The 19,204-nt window shown below is 41.4% G+C and overlaps 4 protein-coding genes across 6 annotated transcripts; 2 read left to right on the top strand and 2 right to left on the bottom strand.

The window, feature by feature from the left end:
• The first annotated feature begins 158 nt into the window (after positions 1–158).
• On the top strand, positions 159–6,167 carry LOC131128121 (uncharacterized). The gene is made up of 3 exons (XM_078789253.1): positions 159–452; positions 1,081–2,294; positions 4,413–6,167. Exons 1-3 carry the CDS (start codon positions 335–337, stop codon positions 5,847–5,849), a joined length of 2,769 nt encoding a protein of 922 aa, XP_078645379.1. The 5' UTR covers positions 159–334; the 3' UTR covers positions 5,850–6,167.
• A 1,342-nt stretch (positions 6,168–7,509) lies between these two features.
• Positions 7,510–11,240, bottom strand: LOC131128091 (uncharacterized). 2 transcript variants are annotated; one of them, XM_078789431.1, is made up of 3 exons: positions 10,813–11,240; positions 9,264–9,886; positions 7,510–7,688 (listed from the first exon to the last, which is right to left on the bottom strand). In XM_078789431.1, exons 1-3 carry the CDS (start codon positions 10,898–10,900, stop codon positions 7,626–7,628), a joined length of 774 nt encoding a protein of 257 aa, XP_078645557.1. In that variant the 5' UTR covers positions 10,901–11,240; the 3' UTR covers positions 7,510–7,625. The 2 variants fall into 2 exon arrangements, with proteins under 2 accessions (XP_078645557.1, XP_057926637.2); XM_058070654.2 differs by having other exon boundaries at positions 7,654–9,886.
• A 1,575-nt stretch (positions 11,241–12,815) lies between these two features.
• Positions 12,816–16,091, bottom strand: LOC131128093 (uncharacterized). Its single transcript, XM_058070659.2, has 2 exons — positions 15,775–16,091; positions 12,816–14,878 (listed from the first exon to the last, which is right to left on the bottom strand). The coding sequence occupies exons 1-2, from the start codon at positions 15,869–15,871 to the stop codon at positions 13,002–13,004; spliced, it is 1,974 nt and encodes a 657-aa protein (XP_057926642.2). The 5' UTR covers positions 15,872–16,091; the 3' UTR covers positions 12,816–13,001.
• Positions 16,092–16,434: 343 nt separating this feature from the next.
• Positions 16,435–18,948, top strand: LOC131128097 (uncharacterized). Of its 2 annotated transcripts, XM_078789438.1 has the most exons (3): positions 16,435–16,735; positions 17,064–17,179; positions 17,307–17,449. In XM_078789438.1, the coding sequence occupies exons 1-3, from the start codon at positions 16,636–16,638 to the stop codon at positions 17,376–17,378; spliced, it is 288 nt and encodes a 95-aa protein (XP_078645564.1). In that variant the 5' UTR covers positions 16,435–16,635; the 3' UTR covers positions 17,379–17,449. The 2 variants fall into 2 exon arrangements, with proteins under 2 accessions (XP_078645564.1, XP_057926648.2); XM_058070665.2 differs by having other exon boundaries at positions 17,064–18,948.
• The last annotated feature ends 256 nt before the right edge of the window (positions 18,949–19,204 follow it).

The following is a 19,204-nucleotide window of genomic DNA, read 5'->3' as shown; positions in this document are numbered from 1 at the left end:
AATTTGTTGAGGGACAATTGAAAAAACAGCTCCAAGCAACACTTTGGACACGTCTATTGTAGAGTAGATGTTCCTATGACATACTCCCATACAGTAGGTGGCGGTATCCACCTTTACAGTGAAAGCTGCAACCCATCATTAATCCAAGAAAAGACGAAGAATAAGAAGAAGACTTTAGCTTTAGCTTTCTGGAGCTCCTGACAGAAGTTTCACTATTACGATGAAACAGTTACATAGATGCTCAGCAAATATAGCAACACTAACCTCAGAGATTAGTCTTTTCTAAAGGAACGAGTGCGTAGCTTTGGAGTTTTATCCGAAGTGAAGATATAAGATGAACCGCTGCTATGCTAAGATGGCGACGTCCAGTCAAAGAGAAGGAGGAAGAGAATCATCGCCACCAACTCCAGGGCAACCATTAACGGAGAAAAAGCACCAAACATCAAATAACGGTGAGCGAGAGGAAATTTTAAAAGGTTTGACGGGAAGTGTTGTTCCTACGTGTCTAATCAGAAGTTAGCCGACCTTTGCCGATCAAGGTAAACAAAGAGCCGCCATGATTGTTAGCTTTAACGACGGCAGTAGGAGCAGATGGACGGGCATCGGAGCCTTCATCCCGACTGTCAACGCTTACTGAGACGTTTCGTTGGTAATATGAATTTAAAAAACAGTCCATCATGGCGCACATGGTTCACAGCCTTTAAAAAAAGCCCCTCAATAAGCTAACATGGCACAAAATGGCATCAATTTTAAACAACATACAAACACAAGTACACTATACTTGACCACCATCTGGTGGTTGAAATGTGAATTACACTTGTCATGTCAATAATGAAAAAAAGTCTCCAAAATGTACACAATGATATTGATTATCAACAATAATTTGTAGCACAATTATCAACCAGCAAAATGTGTTATTGTGTTATGATTTGTGATCCGTCATTGTGTCAACACACGTAATGAATATCCATGAAATACGACTAACACACATTACATAGAAGAACATAGAAGAACACGTGTAACCAATTCCAGGACATCACGTCTGAGCTAAAGTGTCTTGGTGTTCTTTGTGTCCTGCAGACATCCAGAAGCTCTTTGGTCATCATAAAGAACGTCCCAATGAGCCGCATGGTTGGAGCTCCACATTGAAGCAAGAGATGGAACTCAAAATCACACACGAGGGAGAACGTCATTCAAGGCCAGAAGAAGATGATCTCAGCACGTTTCCACCGACTGGTGTCTCTGTGAAGACTGAAGACCATGAAGACAAACCACCTGAGTCCTTACGTTGTTTGTGTCCTTCAGACGTTCAGCAGCTGACTGGTCTTCAAAAAGAATATCCCCCTCGGCCACAGTGGGGGACCTCCACTTTGAAGCAGGAAGGTCCACAGCCCGTCCAGGTTAAAGAGGAAGAGGAGGAACTTTGGATCACTCAGGAGGGAGAGTGTTTTGCAGGGTTGAAGGAAACTGATGTCACCGAGTTGCCACTGACTATAGTCTCTGTGAAGACCGAAGACCATGAAGATGAACCAACTGAGTCTTCACAGCTTCATCACAGTCCAAGTGAGAAGAACAGAGGGGCGGAGCCACAACACATGACAACAGAAGCTGATGGAGACCACTGTGGAGGATCCCAAGCAGACAACCTCTTAGCTCCGCTATCGGATAGTGACGACACAACGTCACACTCCGCGGACGACACCCAAGAACCTTTGAGCAGCGATACAGACTGGGAAGGTGACATGAGGACTCAAACTGACGACAAACGCTCCAAGAAGAAGACAGGGACGAAGCATTTCACCTGCTCAGTTTGCGCTAAAACGTTTTCACGTCAGAGTAATTTGACGCAACACATGCTGATGCACACGGGGGAGAGACCTTTTGCTTGCTCACTCTGCGGCAAAAGCTATTCTTACAGAAAGAGCTTGACTTATCACATGCTCACGCACACGGCGGAGAAACCGTTGAGCTGTTCTCTTTGCGGTCACAGATTCACGCAGAAGTCGAGTATGATTTCACACATGAGAAGGCACACAATAGAGAAACCTTTCGGTTGTTCCGTTTGTGGTAAAAGATTCCCTACAAAGACGCGTCTGGTCGCTCACAAGAAAACACATCGGGGACAAACACTCTTCAGTTGCTCCGTTTGTGGGAAGAACTATACTTACAAATACCTTTCCAAGTTTCACATGATAATGCACTCAAAGGAAGACGCTTGTCAAGAAGAAGAGGAGGAGTCGGCCTCAGATAGTCAGCCGAAACATTACTGGAACCAAAAAGGCTTTGAATGGTCTTTCTGATATTCATCCTGATCATGTGGGATGTTAGTTGAAATGCGCCATCAAGAGGGTCAAAGTAGTACACGCCTGGGTTATGTGTAAAACTGCTGGCTTTCATGTGACGTGGCACATTGTAAAAATATCATTTTCACAAGAAAAAAAAGGTGTTTTTTTTTTCTACAGTAGAAGAAACATATTGTACTCTAACCAGAAAATGCCTCATTTTATGAGAATTACGTAATATCATGACAAGTAATGTCATTTTTGAAGCATATTTCATTGTCTGGCCCTTTGTGTTGAGTTATGGACTCCTATAGAGCAGCTCCACACAATAACCAGCACACAAAGCTTTCTAGATCTTCCAGATTCTGCACCTATTCAGCTGTATTTCTTTGGATGTCATGCTCAGTTTGTATTAACGTATTCAGGCACGCACACTCCTCTGTGGTTGGTCACCAAGTGCTCACGAGGACTTCCAGATAGCTGCCGAACCCAACTTTATAAGAGTTGATAATAAACTGTGATTCATCTTTTTAAAATGTGTTGGATCCCGAATCTGATCCATGACTTACACAAAATAAGACTGTTAGGACACTGATAAACTCTTACTTACTCTTACTTACTCAGAATGTCATGAGAATAATAATAAGTAGTAATAATAATAAGTCATAATATTGCGATTATCCAAAGTAATATATTATTTTTGATGAAATATGTAGAAAATGTAAAGAAAACAATCTGATATGACTAATACAGCTTTTCACCTATATCACAAAGCTGAGATGCAACTTTTTAAATAAATGTTAGGAACTTACATATACTGTATTTTGCCTTTAAAAAAGCCTATAATTAGTAAAAAAAAAACCATTCACTTTTTGCTCTTTTTGTCCAATACTTTAATTTTTTTAAATTAATATTTGTCAAACGTATTTTATTTCAATTATTTTTAGTGTTTTTTAATGATTGAATTTAAATCGAGTGTTTTTTTAGCGTCTCGACTCACACTCCTGACCAGAAGGTGGCGGTAATGTACACCAGAAGGTGCTTTGCCAACCGCCAATAAAAACGAAGAAGAAGCAGCAGCAGCGGAAGCTAGCCAACATGTTTGTGTTTTTCCGGAGCTCCCGACAGAAGTTTCAAATTTACAGTTAAACACTTGTATAGATTCACAGCAGATACAGCAAAGAATACATTAAAGATTCATATTTCGTAAAACCCACCCCAACAACCGGAAGTGAGAGTTTTATCCGAGGCGATGATAGAAGACGAACCACTGCTATGCTAAGATGGCGACGTCCAGTCAAAGAGAAGGAGGAAGAGAATCAGCGCCACCAACTCCCAGAAATTCATCAACGGAGAAAAAGCCCCAAACTACAGATAACGGTGAGTGGGATTAAATCTTTTTGGAGGATTTTAGTTGAAGTAAACGGACCATGCGGAATAAGTTAAACAAAGAGCCGCCATGATTGTTAGCTTGACTGAGGCAGCAGAGTTGAAGTCAAGAGTAGAAGCAAATTGAAACCATTTGCAGTTGTGTGTTATTTGTTGTTATATTACAAAGCTAAATCTATTTTGGGTGGTTGAATAAACAAGATAGAGTTTCAGTCGAGGGAATAAGTAGATAAGTAGAACACCAGGATTAAAATGAAATATGTAACGTTAAAAATTCGGCCAATGTTAGCAAATGTGAACGTGGGAGTACCAAGCCTGTTAGTATTCTTGAATGGGTAATATATTTTCTGGATGTATAAATACCCCTAAGCGCCAATTAACAGCATTAAAACATTAATTCTATTATAAAAAGAAAGAAAATTTGAAAACACGTCAAAGTCAAAACACTGCCATCTCGTGGTCACAGCGAGACACAGCAGATTAAAATATATTTCATGAACCTATAACATCAAAAAACAAAGTGTTTATTTTTGAAATGGAGTCTTAATATCAAAAAGTTGTGCATTAGTGATAAATGAAAATACTAGACTAATAAACTGTATTTATTTGTTCATCTAGAACACTTCTATGCTTGAAAATACTTTATTTTGCCCCATAATACAAAACATTTGCATAAATATTCATTTTTGGACTCATAATGGGCTGCAGTCTACCATCAAACAGAACTAATGAACTAATTAATGTCCTGCAGACATCCCGCAGATGATACAACATGAAGAAGAAGATCCTCCTAAGCTGCAGGGGCATAAATCCACTTTGAAGCAGGAGGATCCACAGCCCCCCCAAGTCAAAGAGGAAGAAGAGGAACTCTGGATCACTCAGGAGGGAGACTGTCTTCTCGTTCCAGAGGAGGCTGATCTCACCAAGTTGCCACTGACTGTTGTTTCTGTGAAGACTGAAGACCATAAAGAGGAACCACCTGAGTCCTTCCATTGCTGGGGTCCGTCAGATGTCCAGATTGGTCATCCCCCTCAGTCTCAAGGGGGGAGCTCCATTTTGAAGCAGGAGAATCCACAGCCCCCTCATATTAAAGAGGAAGAGGAGGAACTTGTCTCTGTGAAGACCGAAGACCCTGAAGACGGACCATCTGAGTCCTTTCATCGGTTGTGTCCTTCAGATGTCCAGCAGCTGACTGGTCACCCACTTCAGTCGCGGGGGGAGAGCTCCACTTTCAAGGGGGAGGATCCACGGCCCTCCCACTTTAAAGAGGACCAGGAGGAACTCTGGACCACCCAGGTGGGAGAGCGTCATCCCGATGTCCAGAAGACCTGCTCCGTTTGTGCTAAAAGCTTTTCTAATAACTACGATTTGACTCAACACATGCAGACACACACAGGGGAAAAACCTATTGGTTGTCCGGTTTGTGGTAAACGATTCTCTCACAAGTCAAGCTTGGTCTCACACATGAGAACGCACACAGGAGAAAAACCTTTTAGCTGCCCCGTTTGCGGCGAAAGCTTCTCTCGCAGAAACAGTTTGACTTATCACAAGCTGAAACACACAGGAGAGAAACCTTTTAGTTGTTCTGTTTGTGGCCAAGGATTCCTTCTCAAGTCAATGATGCTGACACACATGAGAACGCACACGGGAGAGACACCTTTCCGTTGCTCGGTTTGTGGCGAAAGTTTTTCTCACAGATACAGTTACAGTTGTCACATGCTGAAACACACGGGAGAAAAACCGTTTGCTTGCTCTGTTTGTGGTCAAGGATTCTACAAAAAGTATAGCTTTGTGTCACACATGAGAATGCACACAGGAGAAAAACCTTTTAGTTGTTCGGTCTGCAATAAAAGATTCTCACAAAAGTCGGTCATGGCCGCACACCTGAGAACGCACACGGGAGAAAAACCTTTTTGTTGTTCCGTTTGTGGTAAAGCTTATGCTAATAAGTGTAACGTGGTGTCTCACATGAGAATGCACACAGGAGAAAAACCTTTTAGTTGTTCGGTTTGTGATAAAAGATTCTGTCAAAAGTCAGTTATGGTCGCGCACCTGAGAACGCACACAGGAGAGAAACCTTTTTGTTGTTCTGTTTGCGGGAAAACATTCTCTCAAAAGTCAGCTATGGTACGACACATGAGAACACACACCCAGGAGGAAAAACCTTTTCGCTGTTGAGTTTGTCAAAATCTACTTCCTCTGACTCCTCTTGATATAGAAATTAAATAACAGTGTCATGTGATAAGGAGGTAAGTGAATTAGTTTCTCATTTCTGTGGCCTTGATGTAGTGATGCCTCGGTTAGTAGTACGAGTATTAGTATTAGTACTAGTGTTAGTGCAGTAGGGATTCTATTGCATGTAACGCATGCTTATATAAGTACAGGGATGGATATGTGCATTGTAAATGTAACACCAATATTTACCATACTGACAATTTGATATGTTTATGTATTATATATATCGCTAATAAAAAAAAGCACCCTCAGAGAGTCGGTTCTTCTTTTATTTACCTCATTTCTGTCTTGACTCTCGAAATCGAGTGAAAATATGTTTTCCTCCCTATCAGTGTGGAAGTGGTAATGTTTTTTTGGGGGGTTTCTTTGTCAGTCTTGCCCACTCTCTGTTTTAAACCCTTTCTTAAGTTTAGTAATACAGTAAATAAATTGAAAGCTAACTAGTTAACTCAGGCTGATTGAAGCTGAAGCAATGTGGTGTAAAGAAAGAGTAATCAGAGTGTAATTGTGACTGCAGGGATGCTATCATATATAAATATATATATAAATAATGATAAATGATATATATAAATAATGGTAAAGATTGTATTTTAGAAAGTCACTTATCACTGTTTCTCTGGCACTAATTACCCACCATAAGCAAGCGATGACTTTACTGTTATTTAGAATATTTTTCTCTTTGCATATATTATATTATATTTGCATATTATATATATATTCTTACACTCATCTATGTTGTATGTGATACCAATTGGTATTGTGGTAAAGTGTTCAGGTAATATAACATTCAGGTAACATCACCTGGCCGCCGTCGCTCCTCTGTGACATCACAAACAAACGAACAGTTCAACGCCCTCTGAAAGCGAGCGTTTTGAGCCACCTCAAACTTCTTTCAGTTTCACTTCCTAATCGGCAAACCTCATTATCTGAAACTTTGGCATGAGAATATAACATTCTAACTCCATTTGTAGGTCAGAAAAGTGGAAAATAATATAATATGTCCACTTTGAAATGAGTTTTTCCCACACTAAAATCACTGAATTATCCAGTGATTTTTTATATACAAAAGGGAATACATATTTATATGAACATCTCACAACAAGCAGGACAATAAATCATATCAATGACCCTTTTAAGAACTCCATGACTACCACGCTAGGATTTTCTGAAGGTCTGGTGCTGGGCTGCTTGGGCCACCATTGACTTTGGTCCTTTTGTTACCTGACCTATTTAGTCCAATGGTACTCTGTAACTAGGACAAAAGTCAATTTAATTTGAGGCCTGTTTTAGAGTAATACGAATATTTGGGTCAATAATTTTGGGTTAAAAATAACACATATTTTTTTAAAGAAAAATGCGTCCTGTATAAACTGTATTCAGAGTCCAGGGTCATGATAGCACAAAGTAGTTTCAGTAATGCTACAAGATGGCTACACCTGTGTTATCATAACCTTCCACTCTCAATTTATACTCTTTATACAGATTTCAAAATCAAAAATATTAGAAATTATTATTCTGTTAATTTGAACCAAAAAAAATTATTATAGAACTCAGGGCACTCTGATCGATCGGCCACCAATCGGCATCAGCTGACATCAAAAAAAGCACGGTTTCGATATCGGCCGTTACTTGCGTGTCTACCGTGTGGGACTTCCTGTCTTTGTGAGAGCGATAAAAGTAGAGCACCAGGGTCCGGTTATTGGTGTCCCGGGTCTTCTATTACTGCCTACTGCCAGTCGGATGTGCCTTTCTGAACGAGGAGACCAGGAGATTGCTCCATTCCTTTTATTTAACAGAACAGAATTCATAAACAGGGTGCCCGAAAGACACAAATTACAAACCTTGATACAATTTTAGCATAGCTCATTAACTGCCTTTATAATAATTTTTTTTAATTGTAAACTGATCCTGAACATCTCGTATATTTAACAACAGTTCATATGGTAGAGACATTTGCAAAGTAATATAGTGAAATAGTCTCTCTGTATTATTGTACACATAACAGTCTGACACTCGCATGTCATATTTCTATATAAGAAACCAATTGCATTGATTATCTGTTGTTAGAAAGACCATTCAAAGTCTGCTTGGTTGCAAAAAGGTTTCTGAAGCTGACCCCGACCGTGCTTGACAAGCTTTTGAGTGCTTTATCAGTGCTTGTCTCCCAGAGAAACCTTTACCGCAAACTGCGCAACTAAAGGGCTTTTTAGCTTTGTGTTTCTGCATGTGGTAAGTCAAACGCTTCCTCTGAGAAAAGCTTTCGCCGCACACCGAGCAACCAAAGGGTCTTTCTCCTGTGTGTACTCTCATGTGTGCCACCATATTTTCACGCCTCGAGAATCTTGTACCGCAGACAGAGCAACTGAAAGGTCTTTCTCCTGTGTGCTTCCGCATGTGCACTATCATACGTGACTTTTTAGCGAATCCTTTGCCACAAACGGAGCAGCTAATATGTTTATTTTGTTTGTGCTTCACCATGTGATAAGTCAGACTACACTTGTTAGAATACGATTCACCACAAACCGAGCAACTGTACGGTGTTTCCCCTGAGTGCGTTTTCATATGCGATGTCATTTGTGACTTCTCCAGGAAGCTTTGCCCACAAACAGAACAACCAAAAGGTTTTTCATCTTTGTGGGTTGTCATGTGATACGTAAAGCTATTCCTGAAATAATAGCTCTTACCACATATTGAGCAACAATAAGGTTTTTCTTCTGTGTGCTGTCTCATATGAGACACCATTTGTGACTTTTTAAGGAAGCCTTGGCCACAAACGGAACAATTATATGGTTTTTCTTCTTTGTGCTTTAGCATGTGATAAGTCAAACTGCTTCTGATAACATAGCTTGCACGACAAACTGAGCAACGAAAGGGTTTTTCTCCTGTGTGCTTTCTCATATGTGATACCATTTGTGACTTTTGAAGGAAGCCTTGACCACAAACGGAACAACTAAAACGTTTTTCTCCTGTGTGTGTCAGCACGTGTTGAGTCAAATAATATCGAGTAGAAAAGCTTTCGGTGCAAACTGAGCAACTAAATGGTTTTTCTCCTGTGTGCGTCAGCATGTGTTGAGTCAAATAATATCTAGTAGAAAAGCTTTCGGTGCAAACTGAGCAACTAAATGGTTTTTCTCCTGTGTGTTTTGCCATGTGTAACGCCGCATATGACTTTTGAGAGAATCGTTTGTTACAAACTGCACAACTGAAAGGTTTTTCTCCTTTGTGTGTACTTTCTGTGTGCTGAGTCAAAGTGGAGCTTTGAGGAAACGTCTCAGCGGGAATCGAGCTTATATAACATTTTTGACTTGTCTTTCTTTTTAAACGTTTAGAGTGTTTGTTGTCAGTGGGAGTCCTCACATCTTGGGTGTGGTCCCTTTCTTCATCCTCAGGAGACTGTGATGTTGCGTCATCACTATCTGATAGCGGAGCTAAGAGGTTCTCTGCTTGGGATCCTCCACCGTGGTCTCCATCAGCTTCTTGTGGTGAGCTGCTGCTGCCTCTGTTCTCCTCACTTGGACTGTGATGAAACTGTGAGGACTCAGGTGGTTCGTCTTCATGGTCTTCGGTCTTCACAGAGACTACAGTCAGTGGCAACTTAGTGAGGTCAGCCTCCTCCGGTCGGAGAAGGAACTCTCCCTTCTGAGTGATCCAGAGTTCATCCTCTTCCTCTTTAATGTGGAGGGACTGTGGATGCTCCTTCTTCAAAGTGGAGCTCCACCATTGAGTGGGACATTCTTCTTGATGACCAATCATCTCCTCGATGTCTGAAGACTCACCTGGTTGGTCTTCAAGGTCTTCGGTCTTCACAGAGACACCAGTCAGTGGCAACTTGATATCAGCCTCCTCCGACTCAAGAAGACACTCCCGTTCCTCTTCTTCTCTAACATGCGGGGGCTGTGTTTTTTCCTGTTTCAAAGTGGAGCTCCAAACGTGCTGCTGAGTGGGATGTTCGTATTGATGACCGATTGGCTGCTGGACGTCTACGAGATACAACATAAACACACATCAGCTCAGATGTGATCCTTGAGATGTTTCTCCTGGAACTCCTTACACTCTTTGGTTCAATGGCTATCAGGAACAAAGCATCCCATCAATCACAATCAACACCGACATGTTGACGCTAGCAGGATCTCTCTTGATGCTAGCAATGTTAGCAGCAGTTTCTTCTCCCAGGTCCAACATTTCCTGGAACGTTTGCTTTTCAACCATATTGAAAGGTTGCATTTCTTTTGGAGTGAGCGACACCGTCTGTGAGCGTGCACCGTTTTTGGCCCGTTTTGTTCATTTTTAATTTTGCGTCCCAAACGCCTCAGTAACCGTTGACTGTCGGGACAAAGGCGCCACTCCTCCTCCATTGGTAGTTGGGAATTTGGAAATACCCGGTGGGCCGGATTAAGATATTTGGTGAGCCTGATGTGGCCCATGGGCCGTACTTTGCTCACCCCTGGTTTAAAATACTGTAAGATATACAAAACACTTAAGCATATACTGTAAGTAGGCCATAGTCAATTATAGCGTTAGATATTTGTACGGGCCAGTTTAAAATAAATGGTGAAAATGTGGAGGCATGACCGGAAACGAGTCCTAATTCACGTAGTTTTACGAGCTGTCGCAAAAATTCGTCGTCTTTTTTTAATTTTTATTAACCCATAATTTTCTCTACATCTCCCACAGGGGCTGCGGAACAAAGAACAAAAATAGCAAATGTTGTAAATTCGGTTTGGTAACTTTGTTTTTCTATATATGCTATGACAAGGCATTCTGTCTTCATCAAGCTAACAATCATGGCGGCTCCCTTGTTTAAACTTGCCAAGCAAGGAAGCTTATTTCCACTACGCTACACCCAACAATCTTTTTGGGGTTTAAAAATAGCATTGAAAAGGAAAGGAAAGTTTAGCTTTCTCACCATTATCTGCAGTTTGGGGCTTTTTGGATTTGCTGGGAGTTGGCAGCGCTGATTCACTTCCGCATTCTCGTTTAGCGGACGTCGCCATCTTAGCATAGCTTAGCTTCCTGGTTCCTCTTCGCGCTTCTCTTCAGATAAGCACTCCAAGCTCAGCTTCCGGTTCATGGACTTTAGAAAATAAGAGTCTGTGAGGTTATTACTAGATTTGTAACGAATCTATATAACTGTTCAATCCTAAACTTGAATCTTCTGGCCGGAGCTACAGAATGCCACTGCAGTTCTGCACGACTTTTTTTTGTCATTATTTCTTCTTTTGGATTCATGTCGGCTGGCAGCCATTGCGTTAATGGCGCATACCGCCCCCTACTGTGTCGGAGTATTTAATATGGCCCATAGCTATTATATAGCTGTGTATAACTGCTCCCCGTTTGTCTAACTTTCTCCTGCTGTTCATAAAATCCCTTCAATATTGTATTCCCTTTTTATTGTTTTTTTATTATATTTACTCGCACTTTCAGGGATTCCCGTACCCTTTCTGACATCTGACTGGAAGTCATGAACCTCCTCTTCCTTCTGAGATATTCTGAAATATATTACACACACAACATAAAAATATGTTGAAAAATCTTCAAGATTAAAAACCTTTAATGCACATCCTCATCATCAAATGTATTTATTTATTCATGTAACACACAACAATGACCAACTTGATGCTGTCACCTTTATCGCACGATACTAACTGCTGTGGCGTTCAAGAGCATTATGTAAATATCAGTGTTGCCCAAGAATGTAGTAAGTCTTTTTAATTTCTTTTCACGTATCCCCTACGGCAATCTGCATTTTTTTTTTTTGGAAAATGTCATACGATCAACCCACATTATCTTCCATATACTACTAGAACTTCCCCAATGGTAATGTGTGATGTATGTTTTATTACTTATCATACCGGCTGTGTTGGGTAATGACTGTAAATATAATTATGGGGGCAATTTCATGTCTGGAGGGCTCTAATAATAGTGAAATCCACATTTAGAAAGTCATAAACAGGTTTTTTTATTTTATAAATTATTTATTAGTATTGACTTATACTTTGCAGAAAGTCTTTTATATTTGATGAACAAAAAAAATTTGATTTTCTCTTCAAATATGTTGTTGAATTTCCATTCGATTGCACTCATCAACATCATGCAGTAATTGCAAGTGAGAAATCTCCTATGGATTAGTAATCCATAGGATTAATATAAAATATATACAATTTTTAAATGTATTTTGTATGCTGTTTGGCAAGACAGTAAATGGTGATTTTACATGTACCACTGTTGGAAAGACCATGACGGGCGTTTTAACTGCATTGATTGATGCATGTATCACTGCCTTTAGCTGCGATGTTGAGATTTCTATGTAAAAGGAACAGGTTTCTCCTATTGCCGCTCAGCTTTTTATTGACATCTACGTGTACAGTAATGTCATATTTGCACGGTAAAATGGATTCTTACAGACGTTAATGATCATCAAACAAATTAAAATATGAATCACTTAAATAGGACCTGTCTGACATTCATGAAATAGTGGTGAACCAGCGACGACTCACCCAAGAGGTCACAAAAGACCCCACAACAACGTCCAAAGAACCGCATGCCTCGCTTGCCTGTTAAGGTCAGTGTTCATGACCCCACCATAAAAAAGAAACTAGGCAAAAAAAGGCCTGCATGGCAGGAGTTCCAAGATCAAAACCGCTGCTTAGCAAAAATAACATTAAAGGTTGTCTCAGTTCTGTCAGAACATATCTTTATGATCTCCAATAATTTTAGGAAAATACACTGCGGTCTGATGAGACAAAAGTTTAACCATGTGGAAGATGTATGTGCTATTACACCTGGCATAAAAATAACGCCACATTTCAGAAAAAAAAACATCGTACCAACAGTAAAATATGGTGGTGGTAGTGTGATGGACTGCTGCTGGATCTGGAATAATTGCCGTGACAAATGGAAGCATGAATTCTGGTGTCTACCAAAACATCCTGAAGGAGAATGTCCGGCCATCTGCTTGTGACCTCAAGGTTCTAATCATTCGTAATAATCTACCATGTGATATGAATTTCATTCTGACATCAATAATTTTCTATTAGATTTCACTGTACACATAACCAACGATCAGATGATACCGATTGCATTAATGCCGTGTTGTCAGAAAGACCATTCAAAGCCTTCTTGGTTCCAATAATGTTTCGGCTTACTATCGGAGGCTGCCCCCAACCGTTCTCGACAAGCTTTAGTGTGATGTATACTCGCTTGCCTCCCAGAGAAACTTTTACCACAAATGGAGCAGCTAAAAGGTTTTTCCCCTTTGTGTTTCTGCATGTGATAAGTCAAACGGTGTCGCTGAGAAAAGCCTTCACCACATACCGAGCAAGTAAAAGGCTCTCCCGTGTGTGTTCTCATGTGGTCTTCCATGCTTGAAGTGGAATAGAATTTTTTATCACAAACTGAGCAACTAAAAGGTTTTTCTCCGGTGTGTTTCTGCATGTGATAAGTCAAATACTGTTTGGTACAAAAGTTCTTACCGCAAACTGAGCAAGCAAACGGTGTTTCTCCTGTGTGCTTTCTCATGTGTGTTACCAGTCGTGAGTTCAGAGGGAATTTTTGACCACACACGGAGCAACCGAAAGGTGTTTCTCCAGTGTGTTTCCTCATGTGATAAGTCAAACTGGATTTATAAGGAAAGTGTTGACCACAAACTGAGCAACTAAAGGGTTTTTCTCCTGTGTGTTTTCTCATGTGCGCCACCAGTCGGGACTTTTGAGGGAATCGTTGACCACATACAGAACAACCAAAAGGTGTTTCCCCTGTGTGTTTCATCATGTGAAAAGTCAAATATTGTTTGGAGCAAAAGTTTTTACCACAAATTGAGCAACCAAACGGGTGTTCTCCTGTGTGCTTCATCATATGTGATACCATTTGTGACTTGAGAGGGAACCTCTGACCACAAACGGAACAACCGAAAGGATTCTCCGAGTGTTTCAGCATGTGATAACCTAAACTGTTTTTGTGAGAATACCTTTTACCGCAAACTGAACAACTGAAGGGTTTTTCTCCTGTGTGCATTCTCATGTGCGATAGCATATAAGACTTTTGAGTAAATCTTTGACCACAAACGTAACAGGCAAAAGGTTTCTCTCCTGTGTGTGTCCGCATGTGTCGAGTCAAATCAGACTTATCGGTAAAGCTTTTATGACAAACTGAGCAAGCAAAAGGTTTTTCTCCCGTGTGCGTCCGCATGTGTTGGGTCAAATAGCACTTAAAACTAAATCTTTTACCGCAAACTGAGCAGGTAAAACGTTTTTTACCCGTCTTCTTTTTAGAGCATTCAGAGTGTTTGCTGTCAGTCTTAGTCGTCGTATCGCCTTCCCAGTCGGTATCGCTGCTCAAAGATTCTTGTGTATCTTCCCCGTCTTCATCCTCAGGAGAGTGTGACGTTGTGTCGTCACTATCTGATAGCGGAGCTAAGAGGTTGTCCGCTTGGGATCCTCCACAGTGGTCTCCATCGGCTTCTGTTGTCATGTGTTGTGGTGAGCTGCTGCTGCTGCCTCTGTTCTCCTCACTTGGACTGTGATGAAGCTGTGAGGACTCAGGTGGTTTGTCTTCATGGTCTTCGGTCTTCACAGAGACACCAGTCGGCAGCAACTTGGTGAGATCAGCCTCCTCTACCCCTAGAAGACACTCTCCCTTCTGAGTTGTCCCGAGTTCTTCCTCTTTAATGTGGGAGGGCTGTGGGTCCTCCTGCTTCAATGTGGAGCTCCCCTGCTGCAGCTGACACAACAAATTTAAGGACTTCGGTGGTTTGTCTTCATGGTCTTCAGTCTTCACAGAGACACCAGTCAGTAGTAACTTGTTGAGACCAGCTTCCTCCGGCCCGAGAAGATGTGCTCCCTCCTCAGTGATACATTGTTCCTCCTCTTCCTCTTTAATGTGGGGGGGCTGTGGATTTTCCTGCTTCAAAGTGGAGCTCAACAAATGTGGCTGAGGAGGAAGTTCTTCTTGATGACCAATCAGCTGCTGGACATCTGAAGAACACAAACGCAGATAAGCTCTTACGTTCCGATATTGATATCGGGCTAATATCAGGAAAAAAAACAATATCTAAAATCTTCTATATTGGCACTCCAATTAATTCACCTACTCATGAAGAGGAATCACTCAAAAAAGCTTTGAAATGCTTACTTGTCGCTAAGCCTGTCACGATAACGGATAAATGCACTTATCGAATGATAAAAAACAACAACCAGGTAGATCATTATGATGTTCTGGATAAAGTGATATGCATGTATGTATGAGTGTCGCTGGTTATATTGCAAAAACATACACACATACAGGCATCTTCACTGTCTAACTAATGTCTCACACAGGTACACTAATGCAAATATGAATGACACCTCTCATGACTAAAATGAATGAAAAAATTGTCTATAAATATTGCAATAATATTGAATATAGACAATATTTTGTAGCACAATTATCGAGCAGCAGGCCTGCTTGATATTGAGTGTGAGCTCACGTCCAGCAACAACTAGCATAAGCTAGCTAGGTTAGCATGAGGCCCTCGGGTAGCCATCTTACTTAGCAATAACAGCAAAACACATTTTCAGCACAAGCTTTCAAACCAAGAGTCTAATAGTGGTCATAAAATAAGGGTGTCATGAAAAACGGCTTACATTAATAAAGCTATTACGCTACGTTTACAAAACACACAGTATGTGGTGAGAAAATAAGTATAAAAACGGATTTAGATAATCCTTAAAGGGTTACACGTAATGCCGCTCCCTTGGATAAGCTAACAAACATGGCGGCTCTTTGTTTAACTCGATCAGCATGGATGGATCATTTCAACCAAAGTAAATTATATTTACGGGGTTTAAATTAGCCTCCGAAAAGACGCTGTGGGAAACCTCAACTCGCTCACCGTTATCTGCAGTTTGGGGCTTTTTCTCCGTGGGTGATTTTCTGGGATTTGGTGGCGCTGATTCTCTTCCTGCTTCTCCTTGACTGGACGTCGCCATCTTAGCATAGCAGTGGTTCGTCTTCTATCACGTCTTCAAAGTTCGGCTAAGATAGCTTTCCAATGCTACATACAGAAAAGACTGGGGTTGCAATTGCTGTATTTGTAGTGAAACTACATAACTGTTTAATCCTAAATTTTAAAAGTAGGCCTGGACCTTCGGAAAGCCGCAGCCGCTCAGGCCGCCTTCCACTGGGCGGTCCGTAATCGAGGACTATAAAATCCACAGGACGTCATTCAAACATAAACAGCGTGTAGTACTCCAGGGACGTAAAGTCCTCCATGTTGGAAAGCAACCAAGAGATTGTACAATATATTTACTAATAAAAACCCGAGCAGAACTTTGTCCTTCTTTATTTTATTTTTTGTTCCCAATGCTGAACAAAAACATACAAAACAATTTTGTGTGGGACTCGTATAGACAAACAACCATTCACACTCACATTCATAATGATCTGGAATCTAAACAGATTTTTTTGTAGAAACCAATGGAATAGGTCGATGACATTGCACATGCGTAGTACAAGGCGACCGGATGTAGACACATTCTGCACATGCGCACAAGGGACACAAGCGCCGATCCGACCGCAGAGTGAAAGGCGGTCTGAGCTGCCGTGGCTTTCCATGGCTCCAGTTTAAAATAGCAGCCTTAGAGATTCGACTTTTGTAACGCCAACCAAACGGAAGTTGAGTTAGTAGCATTGGAGTGCTTATCTGCAGTCAAGATTGAAGACGTGATAGAAGACGAACCACTGCTATGCTAAGATGGCGGCTACGTCCAGTCAAAGAGAAAGAGGAAGAGAATCAGCGCCACCAACTCCCAGAAATTCATCAACGGAGAAAAAGAAGCAAACTGCAGATAACGGTGAGTGGGATGAAGTTTCCAACAATGCCTCACTTAAACCCGGAAATAAGAGCTGACGTTAGCCGACCATGCTAAGCAAGGTAAACAAAGAGCCGCCATGATGGTGAGCTTGACTAAAGCAGCGGAGTTCAAGTCGGAGTAGAAAGGATCATGTGAAAGAGAAATGACGAAACACGGAGAGCGAAAGTTACCAAAGCAAAATGTTACCATTCGGTGGATAATCCGGCAACCTAAGTCACAACACCATAAAAGTATTTTAACTTAGTGGCTCAGCGTTAGTGATATGTCGTTAGCATGTTGGATGCTAATGAAGCTTTGTGTCTTTCAGACGTCCAACAGCTGTTTGGTTGTCAAGAACGTCACCCTCAGCCGCAGGGGAGGAGCTCCACTTTGAAGCAGCCCCCCCACATTAAAAAGGAAGAGGAGGAACTCCAGATCACTCAGGTAGGAGCGTGTCTTCTCGGACCGGATGAGGCTGATCTCACCAGGTTGCCACTGACTGGTGTCTCAGTGAAGACTGAAAACCTTGAAGACAAACCACCGGAGTCCTTAAATTGGTTGTGTCCTCCAGACACCCAGAAGGTCATTAAAGACATTAAAGAGGAAGAAATCTGGAACACTCAGGAGAGAGAATATCTTCTAGGGCCAGAGGAGGCTGATCCCACTAGGTTGCCACTGACTGCTGTCTGTTTGAAGACCGAAGACCATGAAGACGAACCACCTGACGACCACAGTCCAAGTGAGGAGAACAGAGGCAGCAGCAGCAGCTCACCACAACACATGACAACAGAAGCTGATGGAGACCACTGTGGAGGATCCCAAGCAGACAACCTCTTAGCTCCGCTATCAGATAGTGATGACGTAACATCACACTCTCCTGAGGATGAAGACTGGGAGGACATCCAAGAACCTTTGAGCAGTGATGCAGATTGTAAAAGTGACACGAGGACTCACACTGAAAACAAACACCACGAATGCTCTAAAAAGAAGAAGTTTAAAAAACGTTTCACTTGTTCAATTTGTGATAAAAGATTTACTTTTATGTCCTATTTGACCCAACACATGCGGACACACACAGGAGAGAAACCTTTTGCCTGTTATGTTTGTGGTCAAAGATTTACTCAAAAGTCTTATATGTTATCGCACATGAGAAAGCACACAGGAGAAAAACCCTTCAGTTGTTCAGTTTGCGGTAAAAGGTATTCTCACAAAAAAAGTTTAGTTTATCACATGCAGAAACACTCAGAGAATCCTTTCGGTTGTTCCGTTTGTGGTCAGAGGTTCCCTCTCAAGTCACAAATGGTATCACATATGATGAAGCACACAGGAGAACACCCGTTTGGTTGCTCAATTTGTGGTAAAAACTTTTGCTCCAAACAATATTTGACTTTTCACATGATGAAACACACAGGGGAAACACCTTTTGGTTGCTCCGTGTGTGGGCAACGCTTCCTACAAAGGTCGACACTGGCAGCGCACAGGAGAAAGCATACGGGAGAAAAACCCTTTCATTGCTCAGTTTGCGGTAAAAATCTTCATTACAAATCCAGTTTGACTTATCACATGAGGAAACACACTGGAGAAACACCTTTTGGTTGCTCCGTGTGTGGTCAAAGGTTCCATCTGAACTCACTACTGGTAACACACATGAGAAAGCACACAGGAGAAACACCGTTTGCTTGCTCAGTTTGTGGTAAGAACTTTTGTACCAAACAGTATTTGACTGTTCACATGCTGAAACACACAGGAGAAAAACCTTTTAGTTGCTCAGTTTGTGATAAAAAATTCTATTCCACTTCAAGCATGGAAGACCACATGAGAACACACACGGGAGAGCCTTTTACTTGCTCAGTTTGTGGTGAAGGCTTTTCTCAGCGACACCGTTTGACGTATCACATGCAGAAACACAAAGGGGAAAAACCCTTTAGCTGCTCAGTTTGTGGTAAAAGTTTCTCTGGGAGGCAAGCGAGTCAATATCACTCTAAAACTTGCCAAGTAGGGGTGGGGTCAGATATTAAGCCGAAACATTATTGGAACCAAGAAGGCTTTGAATGGTCTTTCTGACAGTATCAGTATCAAACATCTCATTACAGTAGTAATTCTATGTGCTAATTGAGTGGCATTAGTGTGCAACAGCACACAACACAGGAGGAGAAATCATTTTTGGAAAGCTGTTTGAAAATGTCATGATAAATAAAGATGTCAGAATGGTCCATGGCTTGGTAGATGATTGCATATGGCTAGAAGGGATTGTACGCGTATTGTAAGCTGATTGCAGGCAGCAGGTCAGCGAAACACATAACAGAAGCTGATGGCGACCACTGGGGAGGAACACAAGACAGGGACGGCACCCAAGAACCTTTTGAGCAACGCTCTAGCCTGGGAAGGTGATGTGAGGACTAACACCAAAAGCAAATTAGCTAAAATGCTAACATGCTAGGAGCTAGCTTGGTAGCATCTAGCAAGGAG

This window comes from Doryrhamphus excisus, linkage group LG3 (assembly GCF_037039965.1).
Source record: "Doryrhamphus excisus strain RoL-2023G ecotype Guam linkage group LG3, RoL_Dexc_Guam_v1.1, whole genome shotgun sequence".
Lineage (NCBI taxonomy): Eukaryota > Metazoa > Chordata > Actinopteri > Syngnathiformes > Syngnathidae > Doryrhamphus > Doryrhamphus excisus.
The sequence above is the reverse complement of the archived record's forward strand: the minus strand, read 5'-3'. Positions and strand labels throughout refer to the sequence as shown.

Excerpts from the sequence above, each read along its gene's own strand:
- LOC131128121 (XM_078789253.1), top strand. The coding sequence starts at position 335 with ATGAACCGCTGCTATGCTAAGATGGCGACGTCCAGTCAAAGAGAAGGA. Across the intron at positions 453-1,080 it reads GCACCAAACATCAAATAACG|ACATCCAGAAGCTCTTTGGT; the intron begins GTGAGCGAGAGG and ends TGTGTCCTGCAG. Across the intron at positions 2,295-4,412 it reads AAAAAGGCTTTGAATGGTCT|TGTCCTGCAGACATCCCGCA; the intron begins TTCTGATATTCA and ends TGAACTAATTAA.
- LOC131128097 (XM_058070665.2), top strand. The coding sequence starts at position 16,636 with ATGGCGGCTACGTCCAGTCAAAGAGAAAGAGGAAGAGAATCAGCGCCA. Across the intron at positions 16,736-17,063 it reads GAAGCAAACTGCAGATAACG|ACGTCCAACAGCTGTTTGGT; the intron begins GTGAGTGGGATG and ends TGTGTCTTTCAG.
- LOC131128091 (XM_058070654.2), bottom strand. The coding sequence starts at position 10,900 with ATGGCGACGTCCGCTAAACGAGAATGCGGAAGTGAATCAGCGCTGCCA. Across the intron at positions 9,887-10,812 it reads GCCCCAAACTGCAGATAATG|ACGTCCAGCAGCCAATCGGT; the intron begins GTGAGAAAGCTA and ends TGTATCTCGTAG.
- LOC131128093 (XM_058070659.2), bottom strand. The coding sequence starts at position 15,871 with ATGGCGACGTCCAGTCAAGGAGAAGCAGGAAGAGAATCAGCGCCACCA. Across the intron at positions 14,879-15,774 it reads GCCCCAAACTGCAGATAACG|ATGTCCAGCAGCTGATTGGT; the intron begins GTGAGCGAGTTG and ends TGTGTTCTTCAG.